This window comes from Lemur catta, chromosome 11, assembly GCF_020740605.2.
Source record: "Lemur catta isolate mLemCat1 chromosome 11, mLemCat1.pri, whole genome shotgun sequence".
Lineage (NCBI taxonomy): Eukaryota > Metazoa > Chordata > Mammalia > Primates > Lemuridae > Lemur > Lemur catta.
Genome location: NC_059138.1, coordinates 69,020,261 through 69,036,761, shown reverse-complemented (window position 1 = coordinate 69,036,761; position 16,501 = coordinate 69,020,261). Strand labels below are relative to the sequence as shown.

The following is a 16,501-nucleotide window of genomic DNA, read 5'->3' as shown; positions in this document are numbered from 1 at the left end:
AAACAAAAATGACATGTGTCAGAACAGATTGGAATGCCAGATTCCTTCAAGCCATCTTAATGCCCACAACACTGAGGTCATGAAATTAGCATGTGAAAATGGTTATCAAAGCTGTTTTAAGATTGTCTTCTTGCTTTGCTTGATAAAGATCACCCCAAGTTAGCTATGTAATTAAATGCTAAGGAACTTCAGCTCTCTAGCCCTCCTTATAGAATTTATTACTCTGCTTCCTCAGCCACAGACAACATATCCATTAATTTTCAAGAGAAATCTCTCATTTGCCTACCCTCCATCTTTGTTGTTTTTGGTTTATAAATGATAAACAATAAAGTGCACCCACCTCATTCTCCAAAACAGCTTTGAAATTTGAAGATTTACTAAACATAGACTTATTGGCTATTGAAATCGTCAATAATTTTTACCATACCAGCCATGTAACATAAATCATTACTGACATTGGCTAACAAGGGTTTAAGAGTTGGAACATGTCCTGTAATAAATTTCTAGACAGTTAAAAATCACTATAATTTTATTCTAATGCATTATAGATTGCCTGTAATGTCATCCTGGCCGGGGTGACCCATTTCTAATTTTGAACAGCTGTTCAGCTCAGGAGTTAGTTAATGATTAAATATAAATTGCCTGATTTATTAGTCTGAATGGTTGAGCTTCCAGGTCAATGCTATATAGACAAAATCATCAGTCTTGATGTTTTTCAGAAGTTAACTGTCTCCTGTTCTAGTCAGAAAGAATTTATCCTCAAAGGAAAAGATCTGACATCTTCAATTAATCCTTTAAAAAAATACATATTTTTCCTAGTTAACATTACACAATCTTTTTTTCCTTTCCTCACCTAAACCATCCTGAGTGAGTAAAGCCTTTGGAAATATTGCTGTTTGTTAGAGACACATGGTAGGGCCTGCTTTTCCCTTGATAAAACTTTCAGACATTCTATAACTACTCCAGGAAAACAGTCTAATGGTAAGACACTTTTTCTTGGGTACCTCACAAATGGTGAACACTTCAGACTGTTTAAATCATACCAGTTTAAATGGAAGTAGTTGTAAATACTAGTCGTGGTGTAATTTCTCAACTGACCTAAGAAAAATGAGTCTTCAAAGAACCCTAGAATTTTTTTTAAACACAGGAGTCTCCCCCAATTCACCCATTCATTCATTTATTCATTCAACAAATATCTACTGATGCCTATGGCATGCTGGGGACTATTCTATATGCTTGGGATCAAGTAGTGCACAAAACAGATGAAGTCCCTATTCTTGAGGGGCTCATATCCTAGTTGGGGGAAAAAGATTAAAAAAAAGGGTTTGTGCATATGTATATATGTACTATATATATAACTGTGTCAGGAGGTGATGAATGCTATGAAAAAAGAAAGCAGAGTGAGTGGGAAGAGAGCTATAGAGCTGTGTGTGTGTGTAGGGGGCAGGGTGAGGGCTCTTTTATGCAGGGAGGTCAGAGAAACCCAAATGATTAGGACAACTTTTAGCAGAGCCCTGATGAGGTGAGGAGCCAGTGATGTGATCATCTGGGAAAGGGAGAGTGTGGCAGAGGAAGAATCCAAAGGCCACAAGGTAGGTGAGTAACTGGCAGCATGAAGAGGCTCAAGAAGGCCAGTGAAGACGGGGCCAGGGGAGAGGTGGCAGAGGTGAGGACAGAAGGTGTCCAGCAAACAGATCACATTGGGCCTTGGGGTCAGGTGAAGTCTTTGGACTGCACTGTGAGCGAGACAATTAGTTGTTGGAGAGTTCTGAGCAAGGTGGTGATGGGAACGGACTTAAGTTTTCAAAGCACCCCCCAGCTGCAACGAGGGGAATGGACTTCAGGGGGTAGTGGTGGAGGCTGGGGCATGGACCCATGTGGTGAGGCGAAAGGAATGTCAAGTGTTGGGATGCGGAATGAGCTTTAAAGGCAGAGCCAATGGAACATGCTGATGAATTGATTGCCTATGGGATGTGAGCAAGAGAGCAAAAAGTCTATGGTGATTCAAAAGCTTTTGGCCAGAAAAACTGAAAGAAGAGAATCGCAGTTCCTGAGATGGAATGGAGTGGATTTTGCAGGATGAATTATGAGTTTATACATAATAAAACTATGAATTTCAGAGAAATGGTGGGTTGAACTTTGTGGCAAATTTAAGTTAGATTTTTAAAAATCTACTATAAGAAATGAGGTTATTGCTTAGGCCACCCATCCCAACACACATTTCTCCCTCCTTTCTTGCTAACAGAACCCCAGTTTTGCATAGGGTGGTAATGTGTCCAGCCCCATGAGATGGGCTGTGGCTCGCTAAGCCAGTCATGATAACCCTGTTTCCCACTCTTCCGGCCTCTTTTGCAGTTAGGAACAGTCTAGTTCTGGCTAAAGAAACTGAAGTGAGGCTGGGCGCAATGGCTCACGCCTGTAATCCTAGCACTTGGGAGGCCGAGGCAGGCGGATTGTTTGAGTTCAGGGGCTCGAGATCGGCCTGAGCAAGAGTGAGATCCTGTCTCTACTAAAAACAGAAAGAAATTATCTGGACAACTAAAAATATATATGGAAAAAATTAGCTGGGCATGGTGGCACATGCCTGTAGTCCCATCTACTCGGGAGGCTGAGGCAGGAGGATTGCTTGAGCTCAGGAGTTTGAGGTTGCTGTGAGCTAGGCTGACGCCATAGCACTGTAGCCAGGGCAAAAGAGTGAGACTCTGTCTCAAAAAAAAAAAAAAAAAAAAAAAAGAAAGAAAGAAACTGAAGTGAGAGTCTGCCAGAGAAATTTCTAGGAAAACATCAGTTTTTCTTACAAAAGGAGAAAAACCCAGCTGATACACTGTTGCCTAAATCTGGAGGTACAGTGGCCATCTCGGGACCATGTAGGTGAATGTCCACCTGCTCCATATGCAAAGGTGGTCCGGGGGACAAAGAGACTGGGGGACTGGTCACTAGTCAACCTAAGTCTACACTGATAATGGTCTAGCTTTAGCATTCTTCGTAACATGTGAAAAATAAACTTCCATTTGTTTAAACCATTGTAAATCAAGTTGTCTATTAATATCACCTCTGGCTAAATGCACTTCTAATAGCACAGGTACCTATTTTTAGTGCAGTTATATACTTACCAGCTGAATGCATTTCTAATGAAGTTATACACTTTCTAGTTGTATACTTTGTTATTACTTTTTCAGTTATATACTTTTAAAATATACTTTCTAATAGTGCAGTTATATACTTTATACTTAAAAAAGAACAGCTTTCTTGAGATGTAATTCACGTATCATAAAATTCACCTTTTAAAGTATACAATTGAGTGGTTTTTAGTATAATCACAGACTTGCACAATCATCCCTACTATCTAATTTTAGAACATTTTCCTTACCCCAAAGAGAAATTACCCATTAGTAATCACTCCCCAAACCCCACCCCTGGCAATCACTAAAATACTTTGTATCTCTATATATTTGCCTATTCTGGACATTTCATATACTTGGAATTATATAGTATGTGGCCTTTTGTGTCTGGGTTCATTTGTTTAGCATGATATTTTCAAGAGTCATCCATGTTGTAGCATGCATCAGTACTTCACTACTTTTTATGGCTGGATACTAGTGCATTGTATGGATCTACTACATTTTATTTATCCATGCATCAGTTGATGGGAATTTGGGTTGTTTCTACTTTTGCCTATTATGAATAATGTTGCTATGAACATTTGCATACACTCTTCTGTGTGGACATTTAATTTCTCTTAGGTATAGACCCATGAGAGGAATTGTTGGGTCACGTGGTAACATCATGTTTAACATTTTGAGGAACTGCCAAACTGTTTTCCAAAGAGCTGGAACCATTTTTACATTCCAACCAGCAATGTGTGAAGATTCCAATTTCTGCACATCCTTGCCAATACTGTTATTGTCCCTATTTTTTATTATAGTCATCCTGGAGGGTGTGAAGTGGTATCTCATTGTGGTTTTGATTTGCATTTCCCTAATGACTAATGATGTTGAGTATCTTATCATGTGCTTATTGGCCATTTGTATATCTTCTATGGAGAATGTCTGTTCAAACTCTTTGCCCATTTTTAAACTGGGTTATTTATTTATCTCTTTGACTTTTGTTAGGAAACACTTGAATACACATTATGTCTTTTGAGCATTATCACAACCTTCTAAGGTAGGTATTATCCACATCCCCATTTTAGAGACAAGAAAACAAAGCTGAAGAGGTGCAGAGATTTGCTCAAAACTGTTTAATGCCACATGGTAGAGCAAATAAAATAGGTGAATACTGATGTCAATATGTTCTTCTAGTCAAGTTCAAGCAGGAGAAAGTTAATAAGAATTATAAAAACCCTTTATCTAATGGAATAACTATTAACAGTAGCATGTCACTTGCCTATAAAAAGATATAACAAAAACATAAACCAATCAGGTTTAGCTTGAAAGGAATGGTTTGCTGGTAGAATTCAACGGCAAGTGTGTATTAAAAAGTTCAGACAACAGTTCAATAGCAGTTGTCTAGCAGCTGTTCTAAGTTTTATAATATATCTTAAGAAAAATAAGCTTTATTTTTTGCTTTTAAAGAATTTCACAAAGTGATAATAAAGGAAGGAAGGGAAGAAGGGAGGGAGAAAAAATAAGTAGATAGCCCACCCACAGCTAGTGTTCTCCATTTTCTTAAAGTGGACACAAAACTAAATTCTGGCAAAGTGTATGTCTTTCCTCTGTTTTAGTTTAAGATGAGGCTGATGTCACAGTGAGTTCATAGCTATACCAAAAAACACGTAATTGGTCATTTCTTCCTTTTGGTAAGTTAGACCCATATCATTAATGATGAGTAAATATTCTAATTTGTTGTTAATTCCATGTTTAGTTATTATTGATGGTAAATAATAACAAAATCCAAAAAAAGTGATCTAGATATTTTAGCTAGAATTTTGGAAAAAAGGTTTAACTTGCCTCAAGTTCCTTGACAAGTCTGTTAGCTAGTTCAATGGTTTTGCTGGTTTGATTCACCTCTTCTTGACACCGGAGTTTCTCAGCTATTGCTTTTTCAAATGAAGCTGTGAGTCTGCTCAGATTTCGATCCAGATCCTGAATGAAGAGTTGAAATTAATTTCTGAGTCATTTTTAGTTAAAACAGAAATATTACAATCATCTTAAAACATCTGTTACCTTAAGGTAAATGAAACAAACCTCTTTCCTTCCTTTGCCCTTTGCCACTGTACCATACATATTTTAGGGAAGAAGAGAACGATATAGTGATGAATGCATTGTTCCACCACAGATTAACAGTTCACCGTGCAGTCTTCTTTCTCCATTGGGCAGAGTGCAGGGAGCGACTGGGGTGAATGAGGTGCCCTGAAGACTCAAACACACTGTGGGTGCGCTGTCCCCCTCTGCTCAGGCCCAAGCCTCATCCTCCAATACCAGCTTTGTTAATGATAAGGGAGATCTTTTGGTTCTTCACCTACTGACTCTTTTCTCTTGTGGTTCACACCTCATGCAATGAAGAGGGGTATTAACTAGTGGGCCCCTTTAGGTCCACCCTGGCCAATCACATTTTTTTCTTCTGGCAATTGGGGATTGAAACCCAGAGGTAATCCACTGTCTTTAGCATGGACATTAAATGGCTTCTAATATTTGTACGAAGCTGTTAACAACAGATGACATTTTCCTAAAAGTTTTAGTCAAGTTGACAGCAGGAGTTTTAACCACTAAATGAAGATAATTTTTATAAAATTATTATGTTTATCCTAAACTTGTCTAAATCAGCAGTTGTCATTCACCTGGCTTATACTGGTCACCAGGTACTTATTGAAGGGTTCACTTGGTGCTGTAGTAGACAGGACAGAGAGGAGGGGTGGGCAGGTCACCCAGGCAGGGAGTGGTGGGTAGAAAGATCTGTTAGGAGCAGCAACCTCGAAAGATAAAGGGGGTTCATTCTTGTGAGAGGTGCTGAAATTACCCATGCTGTAAGGAGAAAGCTTTGGGGATTATTAATCATCTTATAAAAATAACATCATAAAGGATGCCCTCTAATTATTGAATAATAAAATAAGAGCACAATTTAATCCCTTTCTGGTATATTCAAGGAGTCAGTGCCTTGGACTCTGCTCTGGAAAGTTGATCTCACTTTTCTACTTTCGATAACTTGCCCTGAAATCTTAGAGGTGATATTAGAAAGTCCCTCCTCCTACCTTATTTTTTTATTTTTATTTTTTTTGCCAAATTGCCAAGTGGTGGTCCAGCCATAAGCAGGCCTAGTTCACACTCCGTTCTGTAGTGGACCCACACTCTGGGCACCAGATTCTAGATCAGCTCAGGGACCAGTGGCAGGATTTACTCTGACAGGAACATCCTCCGTGAGGTCTACCCCCAACCCTCACCACGCCCCATTCTTCACACTCCTGCCAGACAATCTCTACGTGTGTAATCTCCATGCCAGCCACTCCCAAATTCGCGTTCCTAAGCCAGTTTTCTCTCCCAAACTCCATTCCTGACTGCTGAACACACACACATATGGGCTTTCCACAAAAAGAGGGTAGGAACTCAGATTTATTAAGTGTCTGCTATGAGCTGCACACTAAATAGTATCCCAATACAACAGAATCCATAGGTGGGAATGACAGAAACCACCTCTAGCTAATTTAAGCTGAAGAGAATTTACTGGAAGGGGGTGAGGGAAGTCTCAGGAGGGAAAGAAAGGCAGAGGACCACGTATAGGCACCCAGGAGCTCCAGAAGGTTTTGGAGGCAGGAGCTACTTAAAATTTGCACTGGGACACTATCTCTGGAATTCGCGAGCTCTGCTTGCACTCCTTTGTTCCTTTTGCTCATGACTCAAATTCTAGACCTGAAGGGGATCAAATTGGCAAAGCTGGCATCATATATCAGCCCTTAGCTAGAACAGGGATGGGCACTCCAGCTAAAAGGCCCACCTGAGTGTGTCCCATAAGGAGAGATTATTCCCCAAAGAAAATCAGGCTGTTATCTCTCAAAGATGGTGGACTGGATCTGGGTAGCCACTGTAACGTCACCTCTTCACTCCACGTGCACTGCTCCATCTGCCTTTCCAGGCACCTGTGTCCCTCCCCTCTCTCCGTGTGCTGTCAGTCAGCCTTGACTGCATCTTGCCTGAGCTGAGGCTCTAACAGGACCCACTGTGCAGCCTTCTAAATTGTCTGCTTCTAGACCCTTCTCTTCCTCCAGTGTTCATTCAGTTGCCAAAAAGCTAGTTAGATGTCATTAACCTATTAAAATCTTTCAAAGGCTCAATGTCACTAGTTAGATAAAATTTGAATTTTGTAGCATGAAAGGCAAAGAATGCCTTTGCCCACCTTTGCAAGCGTACCTTTCACTACTCCCTGCTAGTCCCAACCTTCCCCAAAATATCTACTGCAGGGCTCTGACTTATTGGATTCTTCAAGCGTCCCAACCGCTTCTTCCCTCCTCTCCTTGTTCTCTGTCAGGAATACCTTTCCCATCCTGGTCATTCTGGTGACTGGTAAACAATGTTCAAAGCCCATGTCAAGCACACCTTCACTAAGAAACTTCCTCTAATTTCTCTAGGCTCAGTACTTTCTTGGTGCTCCTATTGCATTCTGTATATAGTCACACATATGCTTCTAACACTGGACTAGAATGATTGGTTTACATATTTGTAAAAATAGTCATGATGGTAATATTTGCAGCTAATATTCTTTAAGCACTTCCAATGTGCCAAGTACCATACTAAATTCTTAATATGAATTACTCTTATTTAGTCTTCATAATCCTACCCAAGAAGTGGGTGCTATTATGATACCTATTTCACAGATGAGGAAACAGGCTCAGAGAGGTTAACTTATGCAGGGTGAAACAGTCAATAGTGGAGCCAGGATAGAAGCCAGGCAGTCTAGCCCCAGAAGCCTTGCCTATAATCACCACATGTTGCCCTCCTCATTCTACTATCAGACTGTGAATGTTTCTTAAGTGCAGGCCACGAACGTTTGCACTTTTCCAGTTTAGAGTCTAGCATACAGCAGATAAGAAATACCTCCTCAATGAGTATATAAATAAATACATTCATGACAGATTGAATTCCTCTCTGTTTGGTAGGGCTCAGATATTATCCTGTCTGCAGGTGGGATCCTAAGGTGGAGGCAGGGACCACCTCTTGGGAACTTCTTCAGGTTATAGTTTGCACTTACCACAAGCTTTTTCCTGATAGCCTCTAGTTTTTCAGTAGCTGTGGCCAACTCCAAGTTTGCTTGGGCTAATGCTTGGCGTTTGGGCTCCACGTCACAGTAGACCTGAAAATTCATGAGATAATAAAGATGCAAAGAGGATAAGTAATCATTCAATCCTACCTAGCCTGGAAGCTTTACAATGAAAATCTCTAATTCACCTGGTAACTCGTCTGTTTCTTGGCCATGGTCCCACCTAAAGGCAGAGCAAAATCCACATAGCCTTCCACGTTCTCTCTGGTCTGCCATTAATTACTTATTTACTCTGGACCTTAGGGTAACAAGTACTTGCTTAAAATGCTATATAGGTCGAACACCATTAAGATACTAAAATTGGCTTGTCATAAATCATGGAGATAATCCTCATATCACTAGAAACTGCAGTGTGCAAGAACTATGGCTAAAGTCGAGATCAGTCTAGACTTTAAGGCAGAAAATAAGAGTGGAGGAATCCTCTGAATGCAGAAAGGACAGTGGGAGATGTCCTCACACAATATTAACCACATTTTCACTTTCTTTTCCAAGTTCCTGACCACCTTAAGCGCATGTTCTTTGAATGGTATACAGGATATAACCTGGTTTTATGAAAATTATTTTGGGAATGGCATTGACTATAATTAGCTTTTTTTCAGTAATTCCATACTTGAATATAAAATACAACCCTCCGAGACAAAAATGAAAGTTCTTCACAGTCAAGGGCCATGCATCACTCCCTTTTTATATCTAGTACTCTGCAAAGTGCTTGGGACATAGTTGCCAGGCAATAAATATTTGCTAAATAAATGACTAAATGAAACGCTAACCTCTATACTGCCCCAAAGTATGAATTTTAGATTAGATCATATACAGGAAAACATTTATCTGTCATATCTGTCATTAAAATATTAAAGCAAAGAAATGGTTATTTTCTCATCTAACTATTAATGCATCTACAATAGACACGGTATGAATTTTTGCTTTGAGAGCAGAGATTACATTGAATTCAATGTGAATTCAAATTTGCAGTTGTTTCAAGTCAATATGGATTGGGTATTTAAATGCAAATAAATATAATTCATATATGTAACAAGTTTTCATCTAACTAAATCAAATTAATGACTGCTCTTTTATCTAAAGTAGCTAATCATTCTACTTCCCCCAAAAGATAACATTTCAAATATCCTGTATAGAACTGTTTACTCTGACACATTCATGTCTTATTCTTAGAACTACATATCCTTACTCAGAAAACTAAATATCAAATTATTTCACCTTTTCTGCTGACCTAGAAATTGATATGTTCATGGCCCTTTGTGGATAACACCTGAAAATCCTCGGATTAGGACTGATACCTCATAGAATTTAATGATGTTGATGACCCAGGCACAGAGACCAGCTGCTGCAAAAGATTTGGTCCGAATCAGGTCTGGATTAAACTCTGGGTCTTTCAAATACTGTTCATTCACCACTTTTAGACAGTTCTCTGGAATGTGCTCTTTGTCATAATTAATTAACGCTTGCAAAAAATCATCAACCTGCAAAGCAAAAAGACTTATTGCAATGAACCCATTTTGGCTGTAGAGAAAATTCCAAGATCAAAAGTTAAAATCAGCTTTTAGGACTCACATTACAAAAGCAAAATTGGCAAGCTGCATTTATCCTACTGTTTGACTTTTTCAGTCTTTATAGTATGAAGTTAGAATTAGCAATGGACACTTTTAAAACCTCTTCTATCCCAGGGTAAAATATTCAGTCCCAGCACAGGAGGTATTCACATTTTGAAGAAAAGAAAGGCATAAAAGAAAAAGCAAAACACACCGAAAAGCCTCTTTGCTTCACCTTTTTGTACATTAGTAACATTTTTCCAACCTAAGAAATCCATGTAATTTTCTCCCTCCTACACTTAACTGCTTTCATAATTTTGCAAATAATTAGCAACCTTCCACCTGCTGCTGGCATTGATTTAGGTATGCCATAATCCCAAGCTAACCTCCAACTTGGCAAACAAAAACTAACTCTAAGAACATATAGCAGATTACATTCAGCAGCTATGAAGATGATTTCTGTGGACTTGAATATCTCTTGCTATATCAAGCATAACCACAGGACTGAAAACAGTATGGAAATTGCTGGGATTTTCATCTTGCCAGACAGGCTGATACCTTTCCCATGAAGACTTTAGCTGCTTTCCAACTTCGGTCTTTGGGCACTCTGCCCCGAGGAGCCAGAAGGACCATCACGGCTGCAGTAACATTGGTAACCGCATTTGGAGGGTTGGGAAAAGTTTTCAGCTCAGTGAGGTTGACCTGAAGACAAACATACATGCACATACTCAGGCTCACCGAGGTCTGGAGAAGCACAGTTAAGTTGCCAAGCTGGTCTTGTTAGTGGCCACCCATCTATCCTTACCACATCTGTCCCCATTTGGCAGTTCTTTGATGCCCAGGGACTCTACCTTGGGACCCAGGAGGTTCATTTCTTGCTGAGCACTTCTCTGATACTCTGGAAATATCACTACCCCTTTTTTGCCTGTTCTGGTATACCAGTCCTGCAGACCCCTGCTCACTGAGGACAGGAAATGTTATAAACACATAGGTTGTAAGATATTTATGGGTTCTATCCTGCTATGCAATATATTTGTATTTTAAGCAGGCCTCTCCCAGAAACATAATTCCTTAGTTCAGCCTCTTAGTTTTGTTTTTCTGGCTTACATACACGGTAAGAAACATTTTCCATTACACAGCAGGGACTCTCAACTGGGAGGGGGTCAACATATGCTGAACCTTCTTCCCTACTCCTTAATCCCCTCAGGTTAGATCAATGATTTACCCAACAGATGGAATTAATGGTATAAATTACAAGTATCAAGGCAAATACTTTGGGGTAGGAATTACTCAGAACATAAAAGAACGTGTAGGTTCATGGTATGTGATTTAAAAAGCAAAAACAACCAACCAGCTGTTTCTTGTGATATCTTATGTGCAACATAATACACTCTTGCTCATAAAACTTTGTCAAATGTTAAACCTGATTGGGCTCCCTTGCCAGAAACCGCCTATGTATTTGCTCCATGATTGCAAAGAATGGAAAGGGTGTGACAGGAAGAGCAAAAACAAAGACTTAAAATATGCTAATGATAATTGAGAGCTGGCTAACCAAGATTCTTTCATCATTTATAAATATACTTAGCTTTATATTTTAAGTGATATTAATTTATTTTGTCTGGGTAAAGAGTATTTGGAGAAAATTTGCAAATTTAGAGAAACACAAAGAAGGAAATAAACATTCTATTACTCAGAGATAATCAGTTTTTCTTTTATTTTTTTTCTAATCTTTTTCTACACAGATGAATGCTCTTACCAAAAAAAATTTAGTCATATGATATATCCTATTTTATAATCTGCTTCATCCACTCAATATATCACGAACATTTTCTCATGTTGCTAAGTAGTATTCAACAATGTCATTTTAATGGTAGCAGAGTATTTGAAGGTATAATAACCAGTCTTCTATCATGGTATATTTATATTCTTTTGAATTTTTCAGTTTTATGGAAACACTATAAGAAACATCCATATAGGTAATTCTTTGCTCATAGTCAAGATTATTTTCTTCAAAAAAAAAAAAAAAAACTCAGAAAAGGAATTGAGCATTTCTTTGAAGAGCAGTGAAAATCTAGTAGTACTCTTGGAAGTTGAATCTTAAGAACCTCATGCCTGGTGACTTCCTGGGATTTCCCCTAGAGGCTGAAATAACCCCAGGGCAAGATTAGCTGCTGGCTGTTAATATAAACATTACCTACAATCTCAGTTTTCCTTACACTATGCTTATGGTGAACACAGATTACTTTCTCTTATAGGAATGGGAATGGGAATGCTCAATGAGGTTTTACTAATAGCATAATGCTAGAAGAAATGGGGGGGGGTGGACCAAACCTAGGTGTCTTTGTTACCATTGTTCTTTCCAGGAGGGTCTCCCATCAATGCTACTCTTTATGTTCCAGAGGAAATAAAGAATTCCTTGCCTGGTTCTTAAAGCAACACATACTGTGAAAAACTGGAATTGGGCCAAAGCCAGTTGCTAACAATCCAATTGCCTTTCATAAGAATATAAATCCCATGGCGTTTATTGGGGTGCAGTGGGTCAGAGTCCTGGATGGGAAAAGAAGTTGAATTATCATGAACCTGAGTTCTGTTTCAAGGTCTGTTTGAACTTTAATATTTTATGAGTCTTTCTTCCCTTAAAAAAAACCCCTTGTGGCTGCATGGGCTATACTCCTCAGCTTAGTTATTCAAACTCTAATAAACTTTGAATGTGATTTTGAGGAAACCTGCAAACCAACCACCAAATCATCTTTACCCTGTTGAGTGTATCGAGCGCAGCTGCAGCAGCCACCAGTGCAGGCTCGGCCTTGACTAAGTCAGCCTCACATTCTCTCTGCTTCTGGGACACTTCACTCTGAATGGCTGTCACCTAATTGGAGAGGAAAAGCACACAAATCCATGTACACAAATTATCATCTTAGGTATCTCCACTGAAAAATGGAGCTTGACTCAGATGCACTGTTAAATAATTCATTTCTCTATACTTTGAACAGGTGAGGATTTTTCATAGAGACTAATTTTCCTTCAGGAACAGTATGCACACAAAGTTTTGTAACTGTTCAAAACATACAATAACAAATCCCAACACAAATGGATTCAAATGAATCAAAATGCTCTAAGATGGGCTTTGACTGTTTTAATTATAAATTAATAATACAAATTAATAATAAAAGCAAGATTAAGTGATTTCTCTGTTCTTTAATTTTCTTTTTCAGCGAGTCCTGGACAAGTGAAAATCTAGGCTAGCCCAGTAACTTAGACGACAAAATATCCTTGCTAGAATTCTCTAACTTTCGCTTAGAAGATATATTGGCTATTTCTTTTTCTTAAGGAACCCAGTGTTATTATTATTATCATCATCATCATTATAATATCTTAATACCTTATATATTTTAGGGGATTTTTTTAATTTCAAAATATTAAGGGGGTACGAATGTTTTAGGTCATATGAATCACTTTTGTAATGCTTGAGTCCCAGCTATAGGTATGCCCATCACCCAAATAGTGTTCATTGTACCAATTAGGTAGGTTTTTACCCCTCCCTTTCTCCCCCGTTTCCTCCCCCGTGTTGATTTCCACTGAGTTTTACTTCCCTCTGTGCACATGTGTGCTCACTGGTTAGTTCCAACTTAATAGTGAGTACATGTGGTGTTTGTTTATCTACTCTTGAGATACTTTACATAGGAGAATGGTCTCCAGTTCCATCCAGATTTTTGCAAAAGATATGAATTCATATTTCTGGCTATTTCTTAAAAACAGATTTGAAGCTCTTTTGTTTAACTGGTTAGAAGATATTCTATTCTATGGTCATGGATTGGGTGCTTACCTAGAGACAGTATTTTTATAAAGACTAATTAGTGGTTTCCCCAAGGACCTGACAGGAAACCATAGATGCAAGAGCCCAGATGTGTCTTTGCTAATGGAACAATGACACTGATGCCCATTATCCTACTGTGGGTCCGGTGCTGTATCAGCCTCCCGATATGACCTATAATGCTGATAGAGGGAAGCCATGTTGGTAAACTCGAAACAAAACAAAATGAGAAGCTGGGGGGAGGTTATCCGCCTCTTCTTAGGATACCTATAGGATTTGAATGACCAGGAAGACTGAATTTTTAGTCCTCAGAAGAAAATTTGAGTTTCAAAGCTGTGATGCTGGGCAACCAGGATCTAGTCACCATGGGGGACAGTTCCTGCAGTGATGGTGATTGTGGAATATAAAGTATGAACAAAAATGCATTTCTTCAGATGTGTTTGGAATGAACAGGCTTAACTATACCATAAAATTAAACACTGCTCACAACAAATTATGTTGTCTACTACAGCTTTATTAGCCTTAATTACCCTTCTCCTGATTAACCATGATTTTGCTGTGTACTGCACCTTTTATGAACATAATTGGTTCTGGGTAGATATGTGGCCTCCTGCTAATGCACACTCAGCTGCAGTTAATGTAAATAAGAAAACCCTGTATGCTTACTGAGAACTCCTCCAAAACCACAACCCTCAAAAACTTCCAGGAATGGACCATGAAAATTCTAAGAATCCTACATTCTCAGTGTGCTAGAGAATACCGTTTCAGATGAAAGAGAGTATGTGAGTGTATGTGAGTCAGTTATTACCTCAGTTTCTTTATTTTCATAAGGATATGGCGAATCTACAAATGCTGTGTTGCCATTTATGATAGCATTATCTTTAAATCATTTTAAAATTGGACTCAGGATCACAGATTTTTCGGACTAGATAAAACCTTAGGAAGTATTTCTTTTAAGTTTTATTTCTATAAGCTCGAGAATTGCTACCCTTCTCCTTCTCACTCCTTTACTGTTATTGGAATGTTTTTCCTTTGGGTAATTTTTATAAACAAAGCAATCTTGAACGATGGATAAAAACCCACAGATACAAATGAAGAAAATACTCTGGGTTGGTCAGTTTATTTCTCATTCCCAATACCTCTTACCCTAAGGTGCAACAATACTAAGGAAGTGAAAACTCTGTATATCTCATTGATGTGGAAAGCCACAGTGTGCAATTTCCTCTGCCTGATGGCTGGTGGGTGGCAGTCAGCAAGGCTCAACCTACGGAGGGGGGAAGAGCTACGTGCTTTCCCTCTACCATTACATGTTAAAGCAGAGATTCAGAGACAGTTCCGTCCTTGGGTACACCCAAGGAAATTCTCTGCCCTCCATTAGTCAACAGCTCCTTGCAGATGTTCATAAGATCTAGTGGTGATCACAGGGAGAGAATAAAGTCCCAATAACTGCTTGGTATGAGCTAAATTATAGCTCATATGTGAAGCCCTCACCCCCAGTACCTCAGACTGTATTTGGGGATAGGTTCTTTAGAGAGTTGACTAAGTTAAATTGATGTCTTAGGTAGGCCCTAATCCAATCTGACTGATGTCTTCACGAGAAGAGGAAGTTTGGACACACACAGAGACCCCAAGGAAGAATGCTTATAGATAGATGAAAGACAACGTGAGGACACAGGAAGAAGGCAGCCACTTACAAGCCACAGAAACAGACCTCAGGAGAAACCAAACCTGCTGACACCTTGATCTTGGACTTCCAGCCTGCAGAACTGTGAGAAAACAAGTTTTTGTTTAAGCCCCTCAGTCTGTGGTATTTTGTTGTGGCGGCCCTAGAGAATTGCTACTCTGCTCCCAGCTGCCTGTAGACTGTAAGAAACTCCTGATGGGCCTCCAAAATCCAAACCCACCCACGTTTAGAAAAGAAACACACGCAAAAACTGACAGCCACTCAGAATAAAGGAGGATGTCCAGATTTTAAAGGGATTATATTAGTAATTCAATTTAGAAGGTATTTCCATTCGTGAGGATTATACTCCTCTTAAGGGAGAAAGCAATTGGAAAGTGACTGTAGGATTCTTAGAATTTTAGAATTTGGGGCCAATAAGTTTAACAGAGATGGAAGAAGAACCAATTTCTCAGGCTTAATGGTGCTTGTGTTGTTCGAAGTCACTGCTGGCAACGTGCCAGTGGTTTGAGTGGCCCTTGATTATTTTATAAATTTGAAGCAGTTATTTCAACCTGCTTCTCTACATAGGCTGTCAAGATGCACAGCAAGGCAGTCTCTAAACTCCAACATAGGTTTAGTCATTTTAAATGTAGCAATGTACTTTGTGAGATACATGGCATTACTTTTTAATTACCGCTCATGTATTAAGCTTTGAGACCCCAATTTCATAGGATCAGGAAGAGTCCATATTCGCCCCCTTTTATAGTATAGCACGTCAACAAGCACGTTGCTGAACATAGGACAGTTGTGAGCCCACAGCATGGACTCGGGCATGGGTTAATTTATAAGATGCGATGTGGTTTAATATCAAATAGACTTTCCTTCCATGACCACCCAATTCCAAATAGTTCCTTCCACCGTCACATCTATTTGATTTTCATCAGAGCACTTATTACTAACTCAATGTGCACTTGTTCCTCAATGTGTTACTTGTCTCCTGGCAGTCTTTTCCTTTATAATGTCAGCCACACGAGGCCACCTTGCTTTGTCAAATATCCTCAGTAGCTTAGAACAGCGCTGGGCAAAAAAATGGGTGTTCATATTTATTATTCATAAGTAATCTCCATGGATAAAATGTTTATAAATATTATTTTATTTCTTGGTATGGATTAAATATAAAAATAGTATATGTCTTTGTGTTCTATGAACTTCGCTAAACAACCT

At 39.0% G+C, this 16,501-nt stretch overlaps 1 protein-coding gene across 1 annotated transcript in view; it reads right to left on the bottom strand.

Moving 5' to 3' along the window:
* Positions 1-16,501, bottom strand: part of DNAH11 (dynein axonemal heavy chain 11) — a 301,905-nt gene that overhangs the window by 81,465 nt on the left and 203,939 nt on the right. The window contains exons 59-63 of the mRNA XM_045564154.1: positions 12,556-12,669; positions 10,359-10,502; positions 9,549-9,731; positions 8,182-8,283; positions 4,950-5,084 (exon numbers count right to left, since the gene is read on the bottom strand). Of these exons, the coding sequence (XP_045420110.1) occupies positions 4,950-5,084; positions 8,182-8,283; positions 9,549-9,731; positions 10,359-10,502; positions 12,556-12,669 (678 nt within the window). The remainder of the gene's footprint in view (positions 1-4,949; positions 5,085-8,181; positions 8,284-9,548; positions 9,732-10,358; positions 10,503-12,555; positions 12,670-16,501) is intronic.